This window comes from Coregonus clupeaformis, chromosome 21 (genome assembly GCF_020615455.1).
Source record: "Coregonus clupeaformis isolate EN_2021a chromosome 21, ASM2061545v1, whole genome shotgun sequence".
Taxonomy (NCBI): domain Eukaryota; kingdom Metazoa; phylum Chordata; class Actinopteri; order Salmoniformes; family Salmonidae; genus Coregonus; species Coregonus clupeaformis.
Genome location: NC_059212.1, coordinates 6343990 through 6363095, shown reverse-complemented (window position 1 = coordinate 6363095; position 19106 = coordinate 6343990). Strand labels below are relative to the sequence as shown.

Here is a 19106-nt window from a genome sequence, read left to right as displayed (position 1 = left end):
GAAACTTCCACCTATCCTATCAGAGGGCAAGGTGGAGCTTTTACCAGATTGATTGCACCTGTCAATTCCTCTCAGATCTCCACAAGTGTGCTTAGAGGACGATTTGGGATTGGGATAACATTTTAAACCAGGTCTGTCGATCATATGACGGTAAAATGGTACTCGCGTTTGCTTGCGATGGTGTTCTTCCTCCTCAGGCTAACAGCCGGCTGTCCAAGCGCGGTGGACGCACCATGGCCATCACCCCGCGCCACTACCTGGACTTCATCAACCACTACGCCGACCTGTTCAACGAGAAGCGCAGTGAGCTGGAGGAGCAGCAGATGCATCTCAACGTGGGCCTGAGGAAAATCAAGGAGACCGTGGACCAGGTGACGCTTCCTTCCACAGTAGTCTTTCCTGACAAACAAACAACTTAAGACGTGGATAGAGCTAGCTAGCTAGCTTGCTTGCTTGCAGATACACAGTTTGGTTCAGTGTTTCAAGATGATGGTAGATTATTGTCCGTTCCAGGTGTTTGATACCACAGTCTGGATCTTTATCTTCACCCGTAGGTGGAGGAACTGCGTCACGACCTGAGGATCAAGAGCCAGGAGCTGGAGGTGAAGAACGCCGACGCCAACGACAAGCTGAAGAAGATGGTCAAAGACCAGCAGGAGGCTGAGAAGAAGAAGGTGAGATGGAGGACCTACTCCACTGTATACCAGTGGTCTGAAAATTCCGTCCCACTGGGCCAAGAAATAAGCAGCTCGGGTCCTGATGTGGCTCCCGGGGCCGGCACTTTCAGATCTCTGCTGTGTACTAAAGTCTGTGGAAGTGGATGGTGGTTGTACTAGACCTGTGTGTGTGTGTGTTTTTTTCAATGGGGATTTCTAGGTGATGAGTCAGGAGATCCAGGAGTCTGTGTACAAGCAACAGGAGAAGATCAAGGACAAACAGCTGAGTGTAAAGGTGGACCTGGATCAGGTGGAGCCGGCTGTTATAGAGGCCCAGAATGGTACGTCTCCCTTCTATGGGTTCTGGATTATCATTTTTTTGCCTTCCACTTCTGATGGGGGCTTTAGTTTAGACATTGTTGCAAAATCAGCTTTAGAACCAGACTGATCGAATATAACAAGCAGTGTTATTTGGGAGCGTTCATATTTGCGATGTCACTGCTGCTGTTGAATGATTGCATCCCCAAGTTTACATTATGAGATGCCCAACTGATAGGAACAACACGTTTACTTTATGAGATGCCCAACTGATAGGAACAACACGTTTACTTTATGAGATGCCCAACTGATAGGAACAACACGTTTACTTTATGAGATGCCCAACTGATAGGAACAACACGTTTACATTATGAGATGCCCAACTGATAGGAACAACACGTTTACATTGAGATGCCCAACTGATAGGAACAACACGTTTACATTATGAGATGCCCAACTGATAGGAACAACACGTTTACATTATGAGATGCCCAACTGATAGGAACAACACGTTTACATTGAGATGCCCAACTGATAGGAACAACACGTTTACATTATGAGATGCCCAACTGATAGGAACAACACGTTTACATTATAAGATGCCCAACTGATAGAAACAAGAATGCTCTTGCTCTTTTTGAGCAGATTTCTTTGTTTCTTTCCAAGTTTTCAACATAGGTTCTTTATTGTCCTCTCTCCCACGGTCTCCCGGTACGAGATGGATATCTCTCTTCTCATTCTAACTTCTCTGCTTTTCTTCTCACTTTCCCTCTTTGCTGTTGCTTCTCCTCCCCGTCCTCTTGTGCCCCCCTCTGGCTGGGGTTAGCCGTTAAGTCCATTAAGAAGCAGCATCTGGTGGAGGTGCGTTCCATGGCCAACCCGCCGGGGGCGGTCAAGCTGGCCCTGGAGTCCATCTGCCTGCTCCTGGGAGAGAGCACCACGGACTGGAAGCAGATCCGCTCCATCATAATGAGGGAGAACTTCATCCCCACCATTGTTAACTTTTCTGCCGATGAGATCAGGTGACCATGAGTGTTTTTGTTGGAGGGGGAAGATGGCAGCGGTGGGGTTTGGGTGACCAAGGGAAGTGGTGTCTGTGATTGTTCAATGGCAGAGAGGAGTTGCGTGATTGACACTTCATTTAACCAATTACAGAGCGGTTTGGTCTGAGCTGCCGACATGTTTTGGAACGTCTGCAGTAAATATAGTTTTAAAAACCTAGAGCATGACTCATTCCTGCTAGCAAGTTTTAAGAGATCCAAAATGGCCTCTTACTTCAATGGAGTTCAAATGCCTAAACACCTCTGCCCCGAAACACAGTCCCTTCGCCCCCCCCTCTTCCAACCCTGCTGCTGTGGATCTCCCCTCCTTCCACCCCTTCTGCATGGTTCCTAAAGAGCGGTCCACCCTCTCTTTTACCCTCCCCCCCCCTCATCCCTCCCCAGCCGTCAGCTCTATTAAGCGTCACCATCTTGTTGAAGTGCGTGCCATGACCAACCCCCCACCCGCGGTAAAGCTGGCGTTAGAGTCTATCTGCTTACTGCTGGGCGAGGAGACTAATGACTGGAAAAAGATCAGACAAGTTATTGTCAGGGACAATTTCATCACCAACATAGTCAACTTTGTCTCAGAGGACATGAGGTACTGTGCATATCCATTTTATAATTACTCTGATCTCAAAATCTTCCTCACGCAGTTGTGATTCAACGTATTTTTGTTAATTGACAATCGGTTGTCTTGAGAAATCAGAATAAAAAAATCAGAGTAATGTACTGATTTATTGTTAGTTTACCAATCTTGGCATGATTATACTCATTGAATCAAGTAAGCATGTCCAGCAGTTGGCTAGATATGTTTTCTGGTCGTAGTCGGTAGCCATACAATTAGTCTGAAATCAGTCACTACAACCTGTACCCATTTAGATGGAACATTTCAAATTTATTCATAAGTCACAGAATACAAAATGGAATACAATTTTCCACTTGAAGGGAAATTTCACCTTAGCTCTGCCATGGTCATTACTACACTGCTCAAAAAAATTAAGGGAACACTAAAATAACACATCCTAGATCTGAATGAATGAAATAATCTTATTAAATACTTTTTTCTTTACATAGTTGAATGTGCTGACAACAAAATCACACAAAAATTATCAATGGAAATCAAATGTATCAACCCATGGAGGTCTGGATTTGGAGTCACCCTCAAAATTAAAGTGGAAAACCACACTACAGGCTGATCCAACTTTGATGTAATGTCCTTAAAACAAGTCGAAATGAGGCTCAGTAGTGTGTGTGTGGCCTCCACGTGCCCGTATGACCTCCCTACAACGCCTGGGCATGCTCCTGATGAGGTGGCGGATGGTCTCCTGAGGGATCTCCTCCCAGACCTGGACTAAAGCATCCGCCAACTCCTGGACAGTCTGTGGTGCAACGTGGCGTTGGTGGATGGAGCGAGACATGATGTCCCAGATGTGCTCAATTGGATTCAGGTCTGGGGAACGGGCGGGCCAGTCCATAGCATCAATGCCTTCCTCTTGCAGGAACTGCTGACACACTCCAGCCACATGAGGTCTAGCATTGTCTTGCATTAGGAGGAACCCAGGACCAACCGCACCAGCATATGGTCTCACAAGGGGTCTGAGGATCTCATCTCGGTACCTAATGGCAGTCAAGCTACCTCTGGCGAGCACATGGAGGGCTGTGCGGCCCCCCAAAGAAATGCCACCCCACACCATGACTGACCCACCGCCAAACCGGTCATGCTGGAGGATGTTGCAGGCAGCAGAACGTTCTCCACGGCGTCTCCAGACTCTGTCACGTCTGTCACGTGCTCAGTGTGAACCTGCTTTCATCTGTGAAGAGCACAGGGCACCAGTGGCGAATTTGCCAATCTTGGTGTTCTCTGGCAAATTCCAAACGTCCTGCACGGTGTTGGGCTGTAAGCACAACCCCCACCTGTAGACGTCGGGCCCTCATACCACCCTCATGGAGTCTGTTTCTGACCGTTTGAGCAGACACGTGCACATTTGTGGCCTGCTGGAGGTCATTTTGCAGTGCTCTGGCAGTGCTCCTCCTTGCACAAAGGCGGAGGTAGCAGTCCTGCTGCTGGGTTGTTGCCCTCCTACGGCCTCCTCCACGTCTCCTGATGTACTGGCCTGTCTCCTGGTAGCGCCTCCATGCTCTGGACACTACGCTGACAGACACAGCAAACCTTCTTGCCACAGCTCGCATTGATGTGCCATCCTGGATGAGCTGCACTACCTGAGCCACTTGTGTGGGTTGTAGACTCCGTCTCATGCTACCACTAGAGTGAAAGCACCGCCAGCATTCAAAAGTGACCAAAACATCAGCCAGGAAGCATAGGAACTGAGAAGTGGTCGGTGGTCACCACCTGCAAAACCAGTCCTTTATTGGGGGTGTCTTGCTAATTGCCTATAATTTCCACCTGTTGTCTATTCCATTTGCACAACAGCATGTGAAATGTATTGTCAATCAGTGTTGCTTCCTAAGTGGACAGTTTGATTTCACAGAAGTGTGATTGACTTGGAGTTACATTGTGTTGTTTAAGTGTTCCCTTTATTTTTTTGAGCAGTGTATATTAACATTACGTTTTGTCATAAATATAAAAAAATCTCCTCACCACAAGCTAGAACGAGGGCATTTTAAATTCAGAAAGTTTAGACTTCCTGTGTATTCGTCTGCTCGACTTGTACCACCACTCCGGCATTCATAGCGAATGCACGATGCACAACGGGGCCAGAGCAGGAAGCACCGCCCCACGCCAAGCTGTGGTCTTTCAGAGTCTGGAAAAAATGGCGCCTTGTACATTTAGCAATGGATCCGCCAATAGGAACATCGCTGAAAGATGTCCAAGGGCTCGATCAAACAAGGACAACCATATCTACACGCACACAAATGTGTAGTGTGATCGGTATAACATGGAGGCTTCGCGAAATGCCACAAAGCAGGACTACTTTCATTTTCAGATCTCATCCACCCCATCAAAACACTAGATGTTGTCATCGCCTTTGTGGTCAAATATGTGTGAAGGACTTCAGGCACGATCAAAACAAACCCAGTCATATTTTGGTGAAATTTCCCTTTAACAACCAAAACCCTTTTATTTTTGCTTCCTTGCACGCCACCCCTTTCGTACATAATTTCATCCATGATCATTTTTCAAATACCCTGCTCACAAATTTTAATTCATTTAACATTTTATACAATTGCCTGTTGCTCTGTCCTAACCCTGTGACCGCTATCGTAATGCAGTGAGTCAATCCGTGAGAAAATGAAGAAGAATTACATGTCCAACCCCAACTTCAACTACGAGATGGTCAACAGGGCCTCCCTGGCCTGTGGCCCCATGGTCAAATGGGCCATCGCTCAGGTAAGGAAACCACCGGCCACTGACCTTATACTGGGAACGGTTTAAGGGTGAATCTAAAGTCTTTCCTCGATTCCTTGCGTCCTCTCTCCTCGTCTCCTTCTCAAAACTAATTGGAGGAGAAGGTCATAGAGGAGGAATCTTGGATCTTCTCTTCCGATGCATTTCGAGGAGATTTGGAGAGAGGAAAGATTTGAGATTCACCCAATGTCTAGTGAGTGCCAGGAGTAAATTATTTCTTACCACGTGTAAAAACTCTGCGCCCTACTTATAACCTGCAATTATTGACCCGTCTCTTCCCCCTCTTCTAGCTGAACTACGCTGACATGTTGAAGCGCGTGGAGCCGCTGAGGAACGAGCTGCAGAAGCTGGAGGACGATGCCATGGACAATAAGTCCAAGGCGGAGGAGGTGGAGCAGATGATCCACGACCTGGAGTCCAGCATCGCCCGCTACAAGGAGGAGTACGCCGTACTCATCTCTGAGGCCCAGGCCATTAAGGCCGATCTGGCCGCCGTCGAGGCAAAGGTAGGGAAGTCCATCCGCCCATAAAACAACCATTCCTAATAAACTAAACCATTTCACCATCTCCATAACTTTAGCAAGAGATACCATTTCGCCATCTCCATAACCTTAGGAATTAGCAAGAGATTTAGGAAATGCGTTTTAGAGCAAGGAGTGCTTTTTCAATGAACAAGGCTTGCATATCGTCTATGAAAACTCTGAGTCAATGCCCTAGACTTGACAATAGTATACAGTGTAAATGTGATGTTTCTGTTTTTTTTTTAAATATAATTTGCTAAGAAAATCTAAAAACCTGTTTTTGCTTTTTCATTATGGGGTATTGTGTGTCAATTGATGAGGAAAACAATTGATTTAATCAATTTTAGAATAAGGCTGTACCATAACAAAATTTGGAAAAAGTGAAGGGATCTGATTTCTTTCCAAATGCACTGTATAGCTCTAGGGGATGAGTCTTTTCAGTTTAGAGCTCCATTCCAATGTAAAGCAATTGAAGACCAGGTGGAAAAGCGCTGTATCAATCCATCATTGTTAAATCTGATCGTCTTCTGTGAGTGCAGGTGAACCGCAGCACAGCCCTGCTCAAGAGCCTGTCTGCCGAGAGCGAGCGCTGGGAGAAGTCCAGCGAGACGTTCAAGAACCAGATGGCTACCATCGCCGGGGACTGCCTGCTGTCGGCAGCCTTCATTGCCTACGCAGGCTACTTCGAGCAGCAGATGAGACAGAACCTCTTCACCACCTGGTCGCACCACCTGCAGCAGGCCAACATTCAGGTACTGGGGGGGGGGGTTGTTCAGCGGCTCATGTAACGAGGGTAGTTCTCAGCACTAGGCTTTAGTTTACATGATGAGTAGGGAGGGGTCATGAGTTTTTCTAGGTCAGATCACGTGATGAGGGTTAAAAATACTGGCCTTAATGATAAATGACCTTGCCGGAGATGTGGAGAATTGTTTTGTCTCCCATGACTATTTCCTAGGCTTTAGTTCAGACGGCTAACTGTCTTGAGTCGCATGGACAACCCAAGTTCGAAACCCAGACTTTAACACCAACTCTGGCAGTCATCTGTAACTCAAGGCAGTATTTTTTTCTTTGTAATGTTCTAGACTCAATTTTGTATGGCTAAGCAGATCTGTCTCTCCTACTAGTTCCGTACGGACATCGCCAGGACTGAGTACCTGTCCAATGCGGACGAGAGGCTGCGCTGGCAGGCCAACTCCCTCCCGGCGGACGACCTCTGCACCGAGAACGCCATCATGCTCAAGAGGTTCAACAGGTGAGTGTGTCCATCCGAATCACAATATCATCCATCATCTCTTCTCCCCCATCTAGGAACTGGAGTATCCTACATGACCAACACTGAGGGGTAGAGGGTGGTAGTTCTATCATAAACCTGGAGTATCCTACATGACCAACACTGAGAGGTAGAGGGTGGTAGTTCTATCATAAACCTGGAGTATCCTACATGACCAACACTGAGGGGTAGAGGGTGGTAGTTCTATCATAAACCTGGAGTATCCTACATGACCAACACTGAGAGGTAGAGGGTGGTAGTTCTATCATAAACCTGGAGTATCCTACATGACCAACACTGAGAGGTAGAGGGTGGTAGTTCTATCATAAACCTGGAGTATCCTACATGACCAACACTGAGGGGTAGAGGGTGGTAGTTCTATCATAAACCTGGAGTATCCTACATGACCAACACAGAGGGGTGGTAGTTCTATCATAAACCTGGAGTATCCTACATGACCAACACTGAGAGGTAGAGGGTGGTAGTTCTATCATAAACCTGGAGTATCCTACATGACCAACACTGAGGGGTAGAGGGTGGTAGTTCTATCATAAACCTGGAGTATCCTACATGACCAACACTGAGAGGTAGAGGGTGGTAGTTCTATCATAAACCTGGAGTATCCTACATGACCAACACTGAGAGGTAGAGGGTGGTAGTTCTATCATAAACCTGGAGTATCCTACATGACCAACACTGAGGGGTAGAGGGTGGTAGTTCTATCATAAACCTGGAGTATCCTACATGACCAACACAGAGGGGTGGTAGTTCTATCATAAACCTGGAGTATCCTACATGACCAACACTGAGGGGTAGAGGGTGGTAGTTCTATCATAAACCTGGAGTATCCTACATGACCAACACTGAGGGGTAGAGGGTGGTAGTTCTATCATAAACCTGGAGTATCCTACATGACCAACACTGAGGGGTAGAGGGGTGGTAGTTCTATCATAAACCTGGAGTATCCTACATGACCAACACTGAGGGGTAGAGGGTGGTAGTTCTATCATAAACCTGTATTGAAGGCTGAACGCCTCACTGCGGATCCTGTCGGGAGATACAAAACTTTACCATTTAAATGTTTGTATAATGAATGCCTATCCTAGTTCCACAGTGCATCCAATAGTGTGATGGATAGACTGTGTTTTTAAAGACTCCTGGAAAGCTAGCCCTTTCTTTCGGCTAAATGAGATCCTAATAAAAAACAAAACTTTGCCTTTCCCAGGTATCCCCTGATCATCGACCCGTCCGGCCAGGCCACAGAGTTCATCATGAACGAGTACAAGGATCGCAAGATCACCAGGACCAGCTTCCTGGATGACGCCTTCCGGAAGAACCTGGAGAGCGCTCTGCGTTTCGGAAACCCTCTGCTTGTGCAGGTCAGAACAGACTTCTCGGTCTATCCAGCATGTTCCAGACCATGTGTACCTCTACAATAGCATGTAACACATGCTTTTAATCTGAATACATTGTAGTGCTCAACTGCTGCTGCAGTAGACATAATCTCCCTTGAGACCGGTAACATAAATGTTACTATATTTAACAGAAGCTTTAACGTAAACGTTAGGTCCAGTAGCTAGCTAGCGAATGCAACATTTGGTTCTGGGTTCCAAGATAACTGTTGGGCTTGCCGACCTTTGTTCAATTGGAAAAACAATTTTGCTTCCATGTAACTAATGGTAATGTCTCCCCCCAGGATGTAGAGAGCTACGATCCCATCCTGAACCCGGTGCTCAACAGAGAGGTGCGCAGGACCGGCGGACGGGTGCTCATCACCCTTGGCGACCAGGACATTGACTTGTCCCCGTCCTTCGTCATCTTCCTCTCCACACGCGACCCCACGGTGGAGTTCCCTCCAGACCTGTGTTCTCGTGTGACCTTTGTCAACTTCACAGTGACTCGCAGCAGTCTGCAGAGCCAGTGTCTCAACGAGGTGCTGAAGGCAGAGAGGCCCGACGTGGACGAGAAGCGCTCCGACCTCCTCAAACTGCAGGGTGAGACGCGCGAGCACAATGACCTCGCTTACGCAAGGCTCGCTCTGTGTGCCGACAGTCTCTTGCAATAAATGATGAATCTATACCGAACCTGATTTAATGTGAATGAAACTCGTATACGGATCTGACTGCTGATATGCAATGCACACAAAAGTATCTTACTCTCTTCTCTTTGTCCTATTTTTATCCTTCAAATATGGAAGCATTAACCTTCCCTCCCTCCACCAGGTGAGTTCCAGGTGCGTCTGCGCCAACTGGAGAAGTCTCTGCTGCAGGCCCTGAACGAGGTCAAGGGTCGTATCCTGGACGACGACACCATCATCACCACCCTGGAGAACCTGAAGAAGGAGGCGGCGGAGGTGACCAGGAAGGTGGAGGAGACGGACATTGTGATGGCCGAGGTGGAGGCGGTGTCGCAGCAGTACCTGTCCCTCTCCTCGGCCTGCAGCTCCATCTACTTCACCATGGAGGCCCTGAACCAGGTATACACACACTGTGGCTCTTATAAAGATTCTCCTGTGTGCCGACGGTCTCTTGCATTAAATGATGAATCTATCCCAAACCTGAGTTCATGTGAATGAAACTCCTATACGGATCTGACTGCTGCTATGCAAGTCTCTTCTAGTTCTGTTTCTATGGTGGTGACCCTCTTCAAAACCTTCTAGTACAGAACCAAAACGTAGTGTAGCGAACCATTCCAGCCTGCTGTGTTGATGACTTCATGTCCGTCTCCAGATGCACTTCCTGTACCAGTACTCGCTGCACTTCTTCCTGGACATCTACCACACAGTCCTGTATGAGAACGCTAACCTCAAGAGTGTTAGCGACCACACCCAGCGCCTCACCCACATCACCAAGGACCTCTTCCAGGTAACCGCACATCTCAAACACCCTCTAGAACCTAGAATGTCTAAAACCTCACATCTAGAACACCTTCTAGAACATCTAGAACTGGAGATTTTCTTCATAGATCTCAAATCAATGTTGTTTTTTTGTGCAAAATCAACAATCCGATTGTCTCGTTTCAGGGGGCGTTCAACAGAGTGGCCAGAGGAATGTGTAACCAGGATCACATCACCTTCGCAATGCTCTTAGCCAGGATCAACCTGAAAGGCATGACCAGGTAATGAACTTTGAACTTTCTACACATTCCTGGTTATAATGTGAAGGATAAGGTCCATGGTTCGGTTCCAATATCTACGCTACAAAAATGTATTGAGGATGCATTCTAAGTGGTATGCTAGTGTGGACAGTGTGCCGCAGCCCATGCATCTTATTGATGACCAGTTCCTGTTGCCCTCAGCGAGCCGTCCTACGACGCAGAGTTCCAGCACTTCCTGCGCGGCGCGGAGATGGTGCTGAAGGGCACAGCGGTGCCTAAGGTGAAAGGCCTGACCACGGAGCAGTGTGAGGCCATGATCATCCTCAGCCGACTCCCTGCCTTCAAGGACCTGGTCTCCAAGGTGGAGGCTGATGAGGTGAGAAACTTGGCAGGGAGGGAGGGAGGGAGGGAGGGAGGGGAAGAAAATGACTTTTGCAATGTGAAGCTCTTTACTAAACCGTTTGTAAACCGACTCTTTACTAAACCGTTAAACAGAAGAGCATAACAATAATTATTTTGAAGAAAAGAGCGTAAGAAAGGAAAATTAAGTTGTCATTGAGGTTGACATGGCTTTTTTTTTTCGATCATTGAAGCAATTCTTCATGTGGATTGAGAGCAACTCCCCTGAGCTATCCGTGCCCTACCTGTGGACAGAGGAGAAACAGTCAAGTGAGTATTTCAATCAGTGTTGTAATGTGTTTTACTTTGGGGAAGCGTGGGAACCCGTGAAGCTAAGTTTAGGAGGCTGCTATGCATTGTCGAGATCCCAATTATACTCTTGATAGAATTTGCATAAAAATACCAAATGAATGTACAGAAAATAGGAAGTTGGAGTGCTTGTGCTTTACAGTGGTGGCGGTAAAGTGGAAAGAGTCTTACAGTGATTCTGTGCAGTCCGACTGCAATGTAGTCGATCTCAAAAATGTATTTGTCTGTCCTCGACAGCCTCCATCGGTCAGGCAGTGCACCAGCTGCTGCTGATCCAAGCCTTCCGTCCGGACCGCATGCTGGCCATGGCCCACATCTTTGTATCCAAGGTCCTGGGAGACACCTTCATGGCCATCATCGAGCAACCCCTGGACCTGGGCAACATCGTGGAGAGCGAGGTAACAGACAATCTAAATAGAATCTACCATTGTAGTCATTTCATGTCTATGGTACCGAAGTCTGGACATCCCTGAATCGACAATCATCTCAGATATAGTGTGTTGTTATTTGTACAGTATGTTAAAGGGTTACTAGCAAAAGTGTATGTTCTGCTCATTGAACAACCTTGCCAATACTGTTCTAAGTACCGTATTTTCCGCACTATAAGGCGCACTTAAAAGCCTTTAATTTTCTCAAAAAACGACAGTGCGCCTTATAATCCGGAGTGCCTTATATATGGATCAATTGGTTAACTGGTTGATCCATACTGGTTGCACACGGCGCTCAAGGCGCTCTGTCAAAATGTTTCAGTATGAAAAAACAATAAAAACAATTTAATAATAATGAAATGTTTCAGTACGACTGGTAAACGACAAAGCCGCACCGCTTGCAGCATTACGGCTACCGTAGTCAGTAAACACCGGTACTGTGCTTACTCACTGTCCCACACCACTTGTGTGTGTGTGTATAAAGACCCCAAAATTGTTGTCAGAACGCTTAATAAAGTTTGACTTTATCTGACTGTTTTGTTGACATTCCCTTTAGCACAGCTCCATCTAGTGGATGCATAACGCAACCCCAGTCAAACGTTTGACTGCAGTATCTTCTATTCTATGCGCCTTATAATCCGGTGCGCCCTATATATGAAAACAGTTCTAAAATAGGCCATTCATTGAAGGTGCGCCTTATAATCCGGTGCGCCTTATAGTGCGGAAAATACGGTACCATTGCGTATTCCAACTGCTCATCTCCTCCTGAAACAACGGCTTGTTATCCTACCCACCTAGGTGAAACCCAGTACCCCTGTTCTGATGTGCTCCGTGCCCGGGTACGACGCCAGCGGCCTGGTCCGGGACCTGGCAGCCGAGGAAAACAAACACATCACCTCCATCTCCATCGGTAGGTCCATTTTATTTACATTCAGTCAGTTCAGTTTGTAAACAGCCCAGGAGGAGTAAGGATGAAACTGGCATCTTAGAAACCTGGTTCCTCTTCTCTCTCCTCAGGTTCTGCTGAGGGCTTCAACAAGGCCGACCGCGACATCAACACCGCTGTCAAGTCCGGCAGGTGGGTGATGCTGGAGAACGTGCACCTGGCTCCTGGTTGGCTGATGCAGCTGGAGAAGAAGCTCCACTCCATGCAGCCCCACGCCAGCTTCCGCCTCTTCCTCACCATGGAGATCAACCCCAAGGTCACATTCCACATTCAAGTTCCTTAGAAAAATAAAGAACATGGCGACTATGACAGTGTTTTACACTCAGTATTGAGGACCATTAACACATAACAGTAAACTTAATGAAAGAGCTACGAAGTGATTTCTGAAGAAGGTTCAAGCACGTTCAATTGTTGATTTAAAAAAAAAAAAAAAAAAAAAACACTGATTTGAAAAATGTCCACATTGTTACTTGAAGTGTTAGCACTGTGATTGGTTAACCCCAAGCTTTTTCCCACCATGTGGCACAGTTATGAATGTCTTGACTATTGAGAGATGGACAAATGTTTTTTTCTCTTCTCCTCTCAGGTGCCAGTGAACCTGCTGCGTGCAGGACGTATCTTTGTGTTTGAGCCTCCTCCTGGGGTTAAGGCCAACATGCTGAGGACCTTCAGCAGCATCCCTGTGGCTCGCATGTGCAAGGTGACCCACACCACTATATATATATATATATATATATATATATATACTGATTCTCTCGTTCTCTCCTATGCCTCTCTGTTCATCTCTCACACACCTTCTTCCTCCGTAAACTTGGATGAATGAATTATTTTTTACCTTGATTATTAAAAAGAGTCAATCTGCAATTGCGATATTCATTTTTTGGACTTTAATGATATACATACCCATAGATTCTTTAAGAATATAACTTAGAAAGGCCTAATGAGCTTATTTCATGTGTCCTACCTCATCAGAACCCACAATATAGAAGCTTGTTTTTACTCCATTGTTTGTAAACAATGTCATTGTAAACTAACATTGTATAGCCTCGAAACAGCATGGTTAAAACAATCATTTTGATATTGTGAATGGTCAGTCCTTGCATGCATAGCTCTGTCTGAATTTGAGACCTCCAGCCCCATTCCTCACCTATCTACCAAAAAAGTGGTGGGGGGGGCCACTTGATTGTTTGAACTGCAGATTGCCCCTTTTAAACAAACCTCTTCTACCCATCATCCTCTGCAGGCACCCAACGAGCGTGCCCGTCTCTACTTCCTGCTGGCCTGGTTCCACGCCGTCATCCAGGAGCGCCTGCGCTATGCACCGCTGGGCTGGTCCAAGAAGTACGAGTTCGGAGAGTCGGACTTGCGCTCTGCCTGCGACACCGTGGACACCTGGCTGGACGACACCGCTAAGGTCAGTCACACACACATAAAATACACACACACTGTTGTCTCTTTATATAGGGTTCTTTCTGTATGCAGAATGTCTCTTGCATTAGATGATGAATCTATCCCGAACCTGATCTTCCTGTATGCAGAATGTCTCTTGCATTAGATGATGAATCTATCCCCAACCTGATCTTCCTGTATGCAGAATGTCTCTTGCATTAGATGATGAATCTATCCCCAACCTGATTTCATGTGAATGAAACTCTTATACGGAGCTGACGTCTTTTATGCAATTCACACAAATATATACATTATTGCAATTAAGAATGAAGTTGGCGGTCACTCAATAAAAACTAAAAATGACTCCTAGAATGGCTAGTCTCTAAGCTAAGTTGGATGGGCGTGGTGAGAACAGAATCAGAACAGATATTATATGTATCTCAGTGGTGGTAACCTTCCTTTCCCGTCTTCTTCCACACCCCCAGGGCCGTCAGAACATCTCCCCAGACAAGATCCCCTGGGCAGCCCTCAAGACCCTAATGGCCCAGTCCATCTACGGCGGCCGCATCGACAACGAGTTCGACCAGCGGCTGCTCAACACCTTCCTGGATCGCATCTTCACCACGGGCAGCTTCGACTCAGAGTTCAAGCTGGCCTTCAAGGTGGACGGTCACAAGGACATCAAGATGCCCGATGGCATCCGGTCAGTGGCCAGCCTTGGGGGTTGGGGGGGGTGGTAGTTTTAATTTAGTGTCATTAAATGTATACTGAACAAAAATATATAAACGCAACATGTAAAGTGTTGGTCCCATTTTTCATGAGCTGAAATAAAAGATCCCAGAAATGTTCCATTCGCACAAAAAGCGTATTTCTCGCAAAGTTTGTGGACAAATGTGTTTACATCCCTGTTAGTGAGCATTTCTCCTTTACCAAGATAATCCATCCACCTGACAGGTGTGGCGCATCAAGAAACGGATTAAACAGCATGATCATTACACAGGTGCACCTTGTGCTGGGGACAGTAAAAGGCTACTCTAAAATGTGCAGTTTTGTCACACAACACAATGCCACAGATTTCTCAAGTTTTGAGGGAGCGTGCAATTGGCATGCTGACTGCAGAAATGTCCAACAGAGCTGTTGCCAGAGAATTGAATGTTCATTTCTCTACCATAAGCCGCCTCCAACATCATTTTAGAGAATTTGGCAGTACATCCAACTGGTCTCATAACCGCAGACCACGTGTAACTATGCCATCCCAGGACCGCCACATCCAGCTTCTTCACCTGCGGGATCGTTTGAGGGGTGGGGTGGGGGGAGTTCTCAGGAGTATTTCTGTCATAAAGCCCTTTTGTGGGAAAAACGTATTCTGACTGTGCCCCTGCCCAGTCATGTGAAATCCATAGATTATGGCCTAATTAATGTATTTCAATTGACTGATTTCCTTCTATGAACTGTAACTCAGTGAAATCTTTGAAATTGTTGCATGTTGCGTTTATATATTTTTTGTGTATGTATGAAAACTGAGTACAGTACATACAAAAAACTATGTTATATTGTGATCAATTCTCCTCAGCAAAATGTTTGTCAAAAAGACATTAAGGGGAAACCTTTGCATTCTTCTGAAATGCACACATTTAGGAATGGTTACATTTCAGGTAATTTTCTACCATTCTCTCTCCTCTCTCAGTAATACTGTTCTGTCTCTGCTCTCTCAGTAACACTGTTCTGTCTCTCCTCTCAGTAACACTGTTCTGTCTCTCCTCTCAGTAACACTGTTCTGTCTCTCCTCTCAGTAACACTGTTCTGTCTCTCCTCTCAGTAACACTGTTCTGTCTCTCCTCTCAGTAACACTGTTCTGTCTCTCCTCTCTCAGTAACACTGTTCTGTCTCTCCTCTCTCAGTAACACTGTTCTGTCTCTGCTCTCTCAGTAACACTGTTCTGTCTCTCCTCTCAGTAACACTGTTCTGTCTCTCCTCTCAGTAACACTGTTCTGTCTCTCCTCTCAGTAACACTGTTCTGTCTCTGCTCTCTCAGTAACACTGTTCTGTCTCTGCTCTCTCAGTAACACTGTTCTGTCTCTGCTCTCTCAGTAACACTGTTCTGTCTCTCCTCTCAGTAACACTGTTCTGTCTCTCCTCTCAGTAACACTGTTCTGTCTCTCCTCTCAGTAACACTGTTCTGTCTCTCCTCTCAGTAACACTGTTCTGTCTCTGCTCTCTCAGTAACACTGTTCTGTCTCTCCTCTCAGTAACACTGTTCTGTCTCTGCTCTCTCAGTAACACTGTTCTGTCTCTCCTCTCAGTAACACTGTTCTGTCTCTCCTCTCAGTAACACTGTTCTGTCTCTCCTCTCAGTAACACTGTTCTGTCTCTCCTCTCAGTAACACTGTTCTGTTCTCTCCTCTCTCAGTAACACTGTTCTGTCTCTCTCTCTCAGTAACACTGTTCTGTCTCTGCTCTCTCAGTAACACTGTTCTGTCTCTCCTCTCAGTAACACTGTTCTGTCTCTGCTCTCAGTAACACTGTTCTGTCTCTCCTCTCAGTAACACTGTTCTGTCTCTCCTCTCAGTAACACTGTTCTGTCTCTCCTCTCAGTAACACTGTTCTGTCTCTCCTCTCAGTAACACTGTTCTGTCTCTCCTCTCAGTAACACTGTTCTGTCTCTCCTCTCAGTAACACTGTTCTGTCTCTGCTCTCTCAGTAACACTGTTCTGTCTCTGCTCTCTCAGTAACACTGTTCTGTCTCTGCTCTCTCAGTAACACTGTTCTGTCTCTGCTCTCAGTAACACTGTTCTGTCTCTCCTCTCAGTAACACTGTTCTGTCTCTCCTCTCAGTAACACTGTTCTGTCTCTGCTCTCTCAGTAACACTGTTCTGTCTCTGCTCTCTCAGTAACACTGTTCTGTCTCTGCTCTCTCAGTAACACTGTTCTGTCTCTTCTCTCAGTAACACTGTTCTGTCTCTCCTCTCAGTAACACTGTTCTGTCTCTCCTCTCAGTAACACTGTTCTGTCTCTGCTCTCAGTAACACTGTTCTGTCTCTGCTCTCAGTAACACTGTTCTGTCTCTGCTCTCTCAGTAACACTGTTCTGTCTCTCCTCTCAGTAACACTGTTCTGTCTCTCCTCTCAGTAACAATGTTCTGTCTCTCCTCTCAGTAACACTGTTCTGTCTCTCCTCTCAGTAACACTGTTCTGTCTCTCCTCTCAGTAACACTGTTCTGTCTCTCCTCTCAGTAACACTGTTCTGTCTCTCCTCTCAGTAACACTGTTCTGTCTCTCCTCTCTCAGTAACACTGTTCTGTCTCCTCTCTCAGTAACACTGTTCTGTCTCTGCTCTCTCAGTAACACTGTTCTGTCTCTCCTCTCAGTAACACTGTTCTGTCTCTGCTCTCAGTAACACTGTTCTGTCTCTCCTCTCAGTAACACTGTTCTGTCTCTCCTCTCAGTAACAATGTTCTGTCTCTCCTCTCAGTAACACTGTTCTGTCTCTCCTCTCTCAGTAACACTGTTCTGTCTCTCCTCTCTCAGTAACACTGTTCTGTCTCTCCTCTCAGTAACACTGTTCTGTCTTTGTTTCCAGGCGTGAGGAGTTCATGCACTGGGTGGAAATGCTGCCAGACACCCAGACCCCGTCCTGGCTGGGCCTGCCCAGCAACGCTGAGAAGGTCCTGCTCACCACTCAGGGTATGCTATTGGCTGCAGTTGGTTGGCCCTGGCTGTCTGTGGGATCCTTTATGCAGCGAGGAGAGTGCCGAAACGCATCAGTCATCTTTGGTTTCTCCTCTCTCCATATCTGTTGTAACACAATCTTATTTCCACAGGCCTCATTCTCATCTAACTAGAGAAATGGCTACCATTGGTGCAGAGCATATTCTCTAACTAGAGAAATGGCTACCATTGGTGCAGAGCATATTCTCTAACTAGAGAAATGGCTACCATTGGTGCAGAGCATATTCTCTAACTAGAGAAATGGCTACCATTGGTGCAGAGCATATTCTCTAACTAGAGAAATGGCTACCATTGGTGCAGAGCATATTCTCTAACTAGAGAAATGGCTACCATTGGTGCAGAGCATATTCTCTAACTAGAGAAATGGCTACCATTGGTGCAGAGCATATTCTCTAACTAGAGAAATGGCTACCATTGGTGCAGAGCATATTCTCTAACTAGAGAAATGGCTACCATTGGTGCAGAGCATATTCTCTGACTAGAGAAATGGCTACCATTGGTGCAGAGCATATTCTCTAACTAGAGAAATGGCTACCATTGGTGCAGAGCATATTCTCTAACTAGAGAAATGGCTACCATTGGTGCAGAGCATATTCTCATCTAACTAGAGAAATGGCTACCATTGGTGCAGAGCATATTCTCATCTAACTAGAGAAATGGCTACCATTGGTGCAGAGCATATTCTCATCTAACTAGAGCAGGGGTAGGCAACCCTGGTCCTGGAGAAGCCGCAGGCACTTCATGGCACCTGGAAGACCAGGTGTGTTGAATTGAGGAAATCACTGAACTGATCAATTACCTCCGTTGGTATTGTGTGGTTCCAAGTTGGAACAAAATCCTGCGGTACCTGTGGCACTCCAGGAACAGGGTTGCCTACCCCTGAACTAGAGGAATGACTACCAGGGCATAAAATAAACTTTTTGGTCCACCAGCCACTGTGGCAGGTAGATGAATAAAATCTACCAGCCACTCAGATTTTGTACCAGACCAAAAAACATTGTCGCCATAATTACATTAACAAATATAAAAATAAACGGATGACCATGCTTTGTAATGTTTCGAAAACAAGAAATGTATTAGTAAAAAGTAATGTGGTATATTGCTAAATTTCATAAAAATTCCTGTGACCTGAGTTTTTTTAAAAACCAAAATATCAGATGAGACAAAATATTCAGCTGCCCCTTTTAAGAGCTGGGGGTTACCGTGGTAACGGGGCCACTCGAGTCATGTCTGTGTGTGAGATTTGTGATCTGACTAGGGCGTGGGTCTCTTCACTATCAGTTGAAGCAGCAGACTCAAACTAACGTTGAAAAACAACCGAGCTTGTGAACAAAACAATGTAAATAGCCAAGAAACACGAAGACAAAGTCTCACTTCAGTAGACTTTTCGTTTTAAGTAAATTAGACCAACCTTTAAGCCTGTGCACAGCGCCTCCAGAAATGAATATCAGTACTTCACTCAGAGCACACAGTTCTGCCAGGCAGTGTTGCTGAGGCTGGATGTAGGATTCCTATTTCTTTGTGCGATTAGCAGCTATGAAACAAAACAGCAGAAACTTTTGAAAACAGCTACTGCAGTAAATCGCAACTCGCACAAGTGCTCCTACTTGTTGACCACCCGTCAACGTGGCTGGTA

General features: G+C 46.1%; 1 protein-coding gene and 3 non-coding genes across 4 annotated transcripts in view; all 4 read left to right on the top strand.

Moving 5' to 3' along the window:
- The window catches only part of LOC121539018 (cytoplasmic dynein 1 heavy chain 1), a 60786-nt gene that overhangs the window by 37213 nt on the left and 4467 nt on the right, over positions 1–19106 (top strand). Inside the window, exons 48-69 of the mRNA XM_045206174.1 lie at positions 198–371; positions 555–674; positions 877–997; positions 1801–1996; positions 5249–5366; positions 5675–5890; positions 6445–6657; positions 7030–7157; positions 8401–8554; positions 8872–9169; positions 9398–9651; positions 9905–10039; positions 10198–10292; positions 10473–10647; positions 10865–10940; positions 11217–11377; positions 12206–12317; positions 12425–12609; positions 12940–13053; positions 13597–13767; positions 14228–14445; positions 17322–17425. Coding sequence (XP_045062109.1) covers positions 198–371; positions 555–674; positions 877–997; positions 1801–1996; positions 5249–5366; positions 5675–5890; positions 6445–6657; positions 7030–7157; positions 8401–8554; positions 8872–9169; positions 9398–9651; positions 9905–10039; positions 10198–10292; positions 10473–10647; positions 10865–10940; positions 11217–11377; positions 12206–12317; positions 12425–12609; positions 12940–13053; positions 13597–13767; positions 14228–14445; positions 17322–17425 — 3538 coding nt within the window. The remainder of the gene's footprint in view (positions 1–197; positions 372–554; positions 675–876; positions 998–1800; positions 1997–5248; positions 5367–5674; positions 5891–6444; positions 6658–7029; positions 7158–8400; positions 8555–8871; positions 9170–9397; positions 9652–9904; positions 10040–10197; positions 10293–10472; positions 10648–10864; positions 10941–11216; positions 11378–12205; positions 12318–12424; positions 12610–12939; positions 13054–13596; positions 13768–14227; positions 14446–17321; positions 17426–19106) is intronic.
- Positions 9236–9307, top strand: LOC121539775. The gene has a single exon (XR_005995404.1). It is a non-coding gene; the product is annotated as a small nucleolar RNA SNORD50 (small nucleolar RNA).
- Positions 9708–9779, top strand: LOC121539777. Its single transcript, XR_005995406.1, has one exon. It is a non-coding gene; the product is annotated as a small nucleolar RNA SNORD50 (small nucleolar RNA).
- On the top strand, positions 13960–14031 carry LOC121539779. The gene has a single exon (XR_005995408.1). It is a non-coding gene; the product is annotated as a small nucleolar RNA SNORD50 (small nucleolar RNA).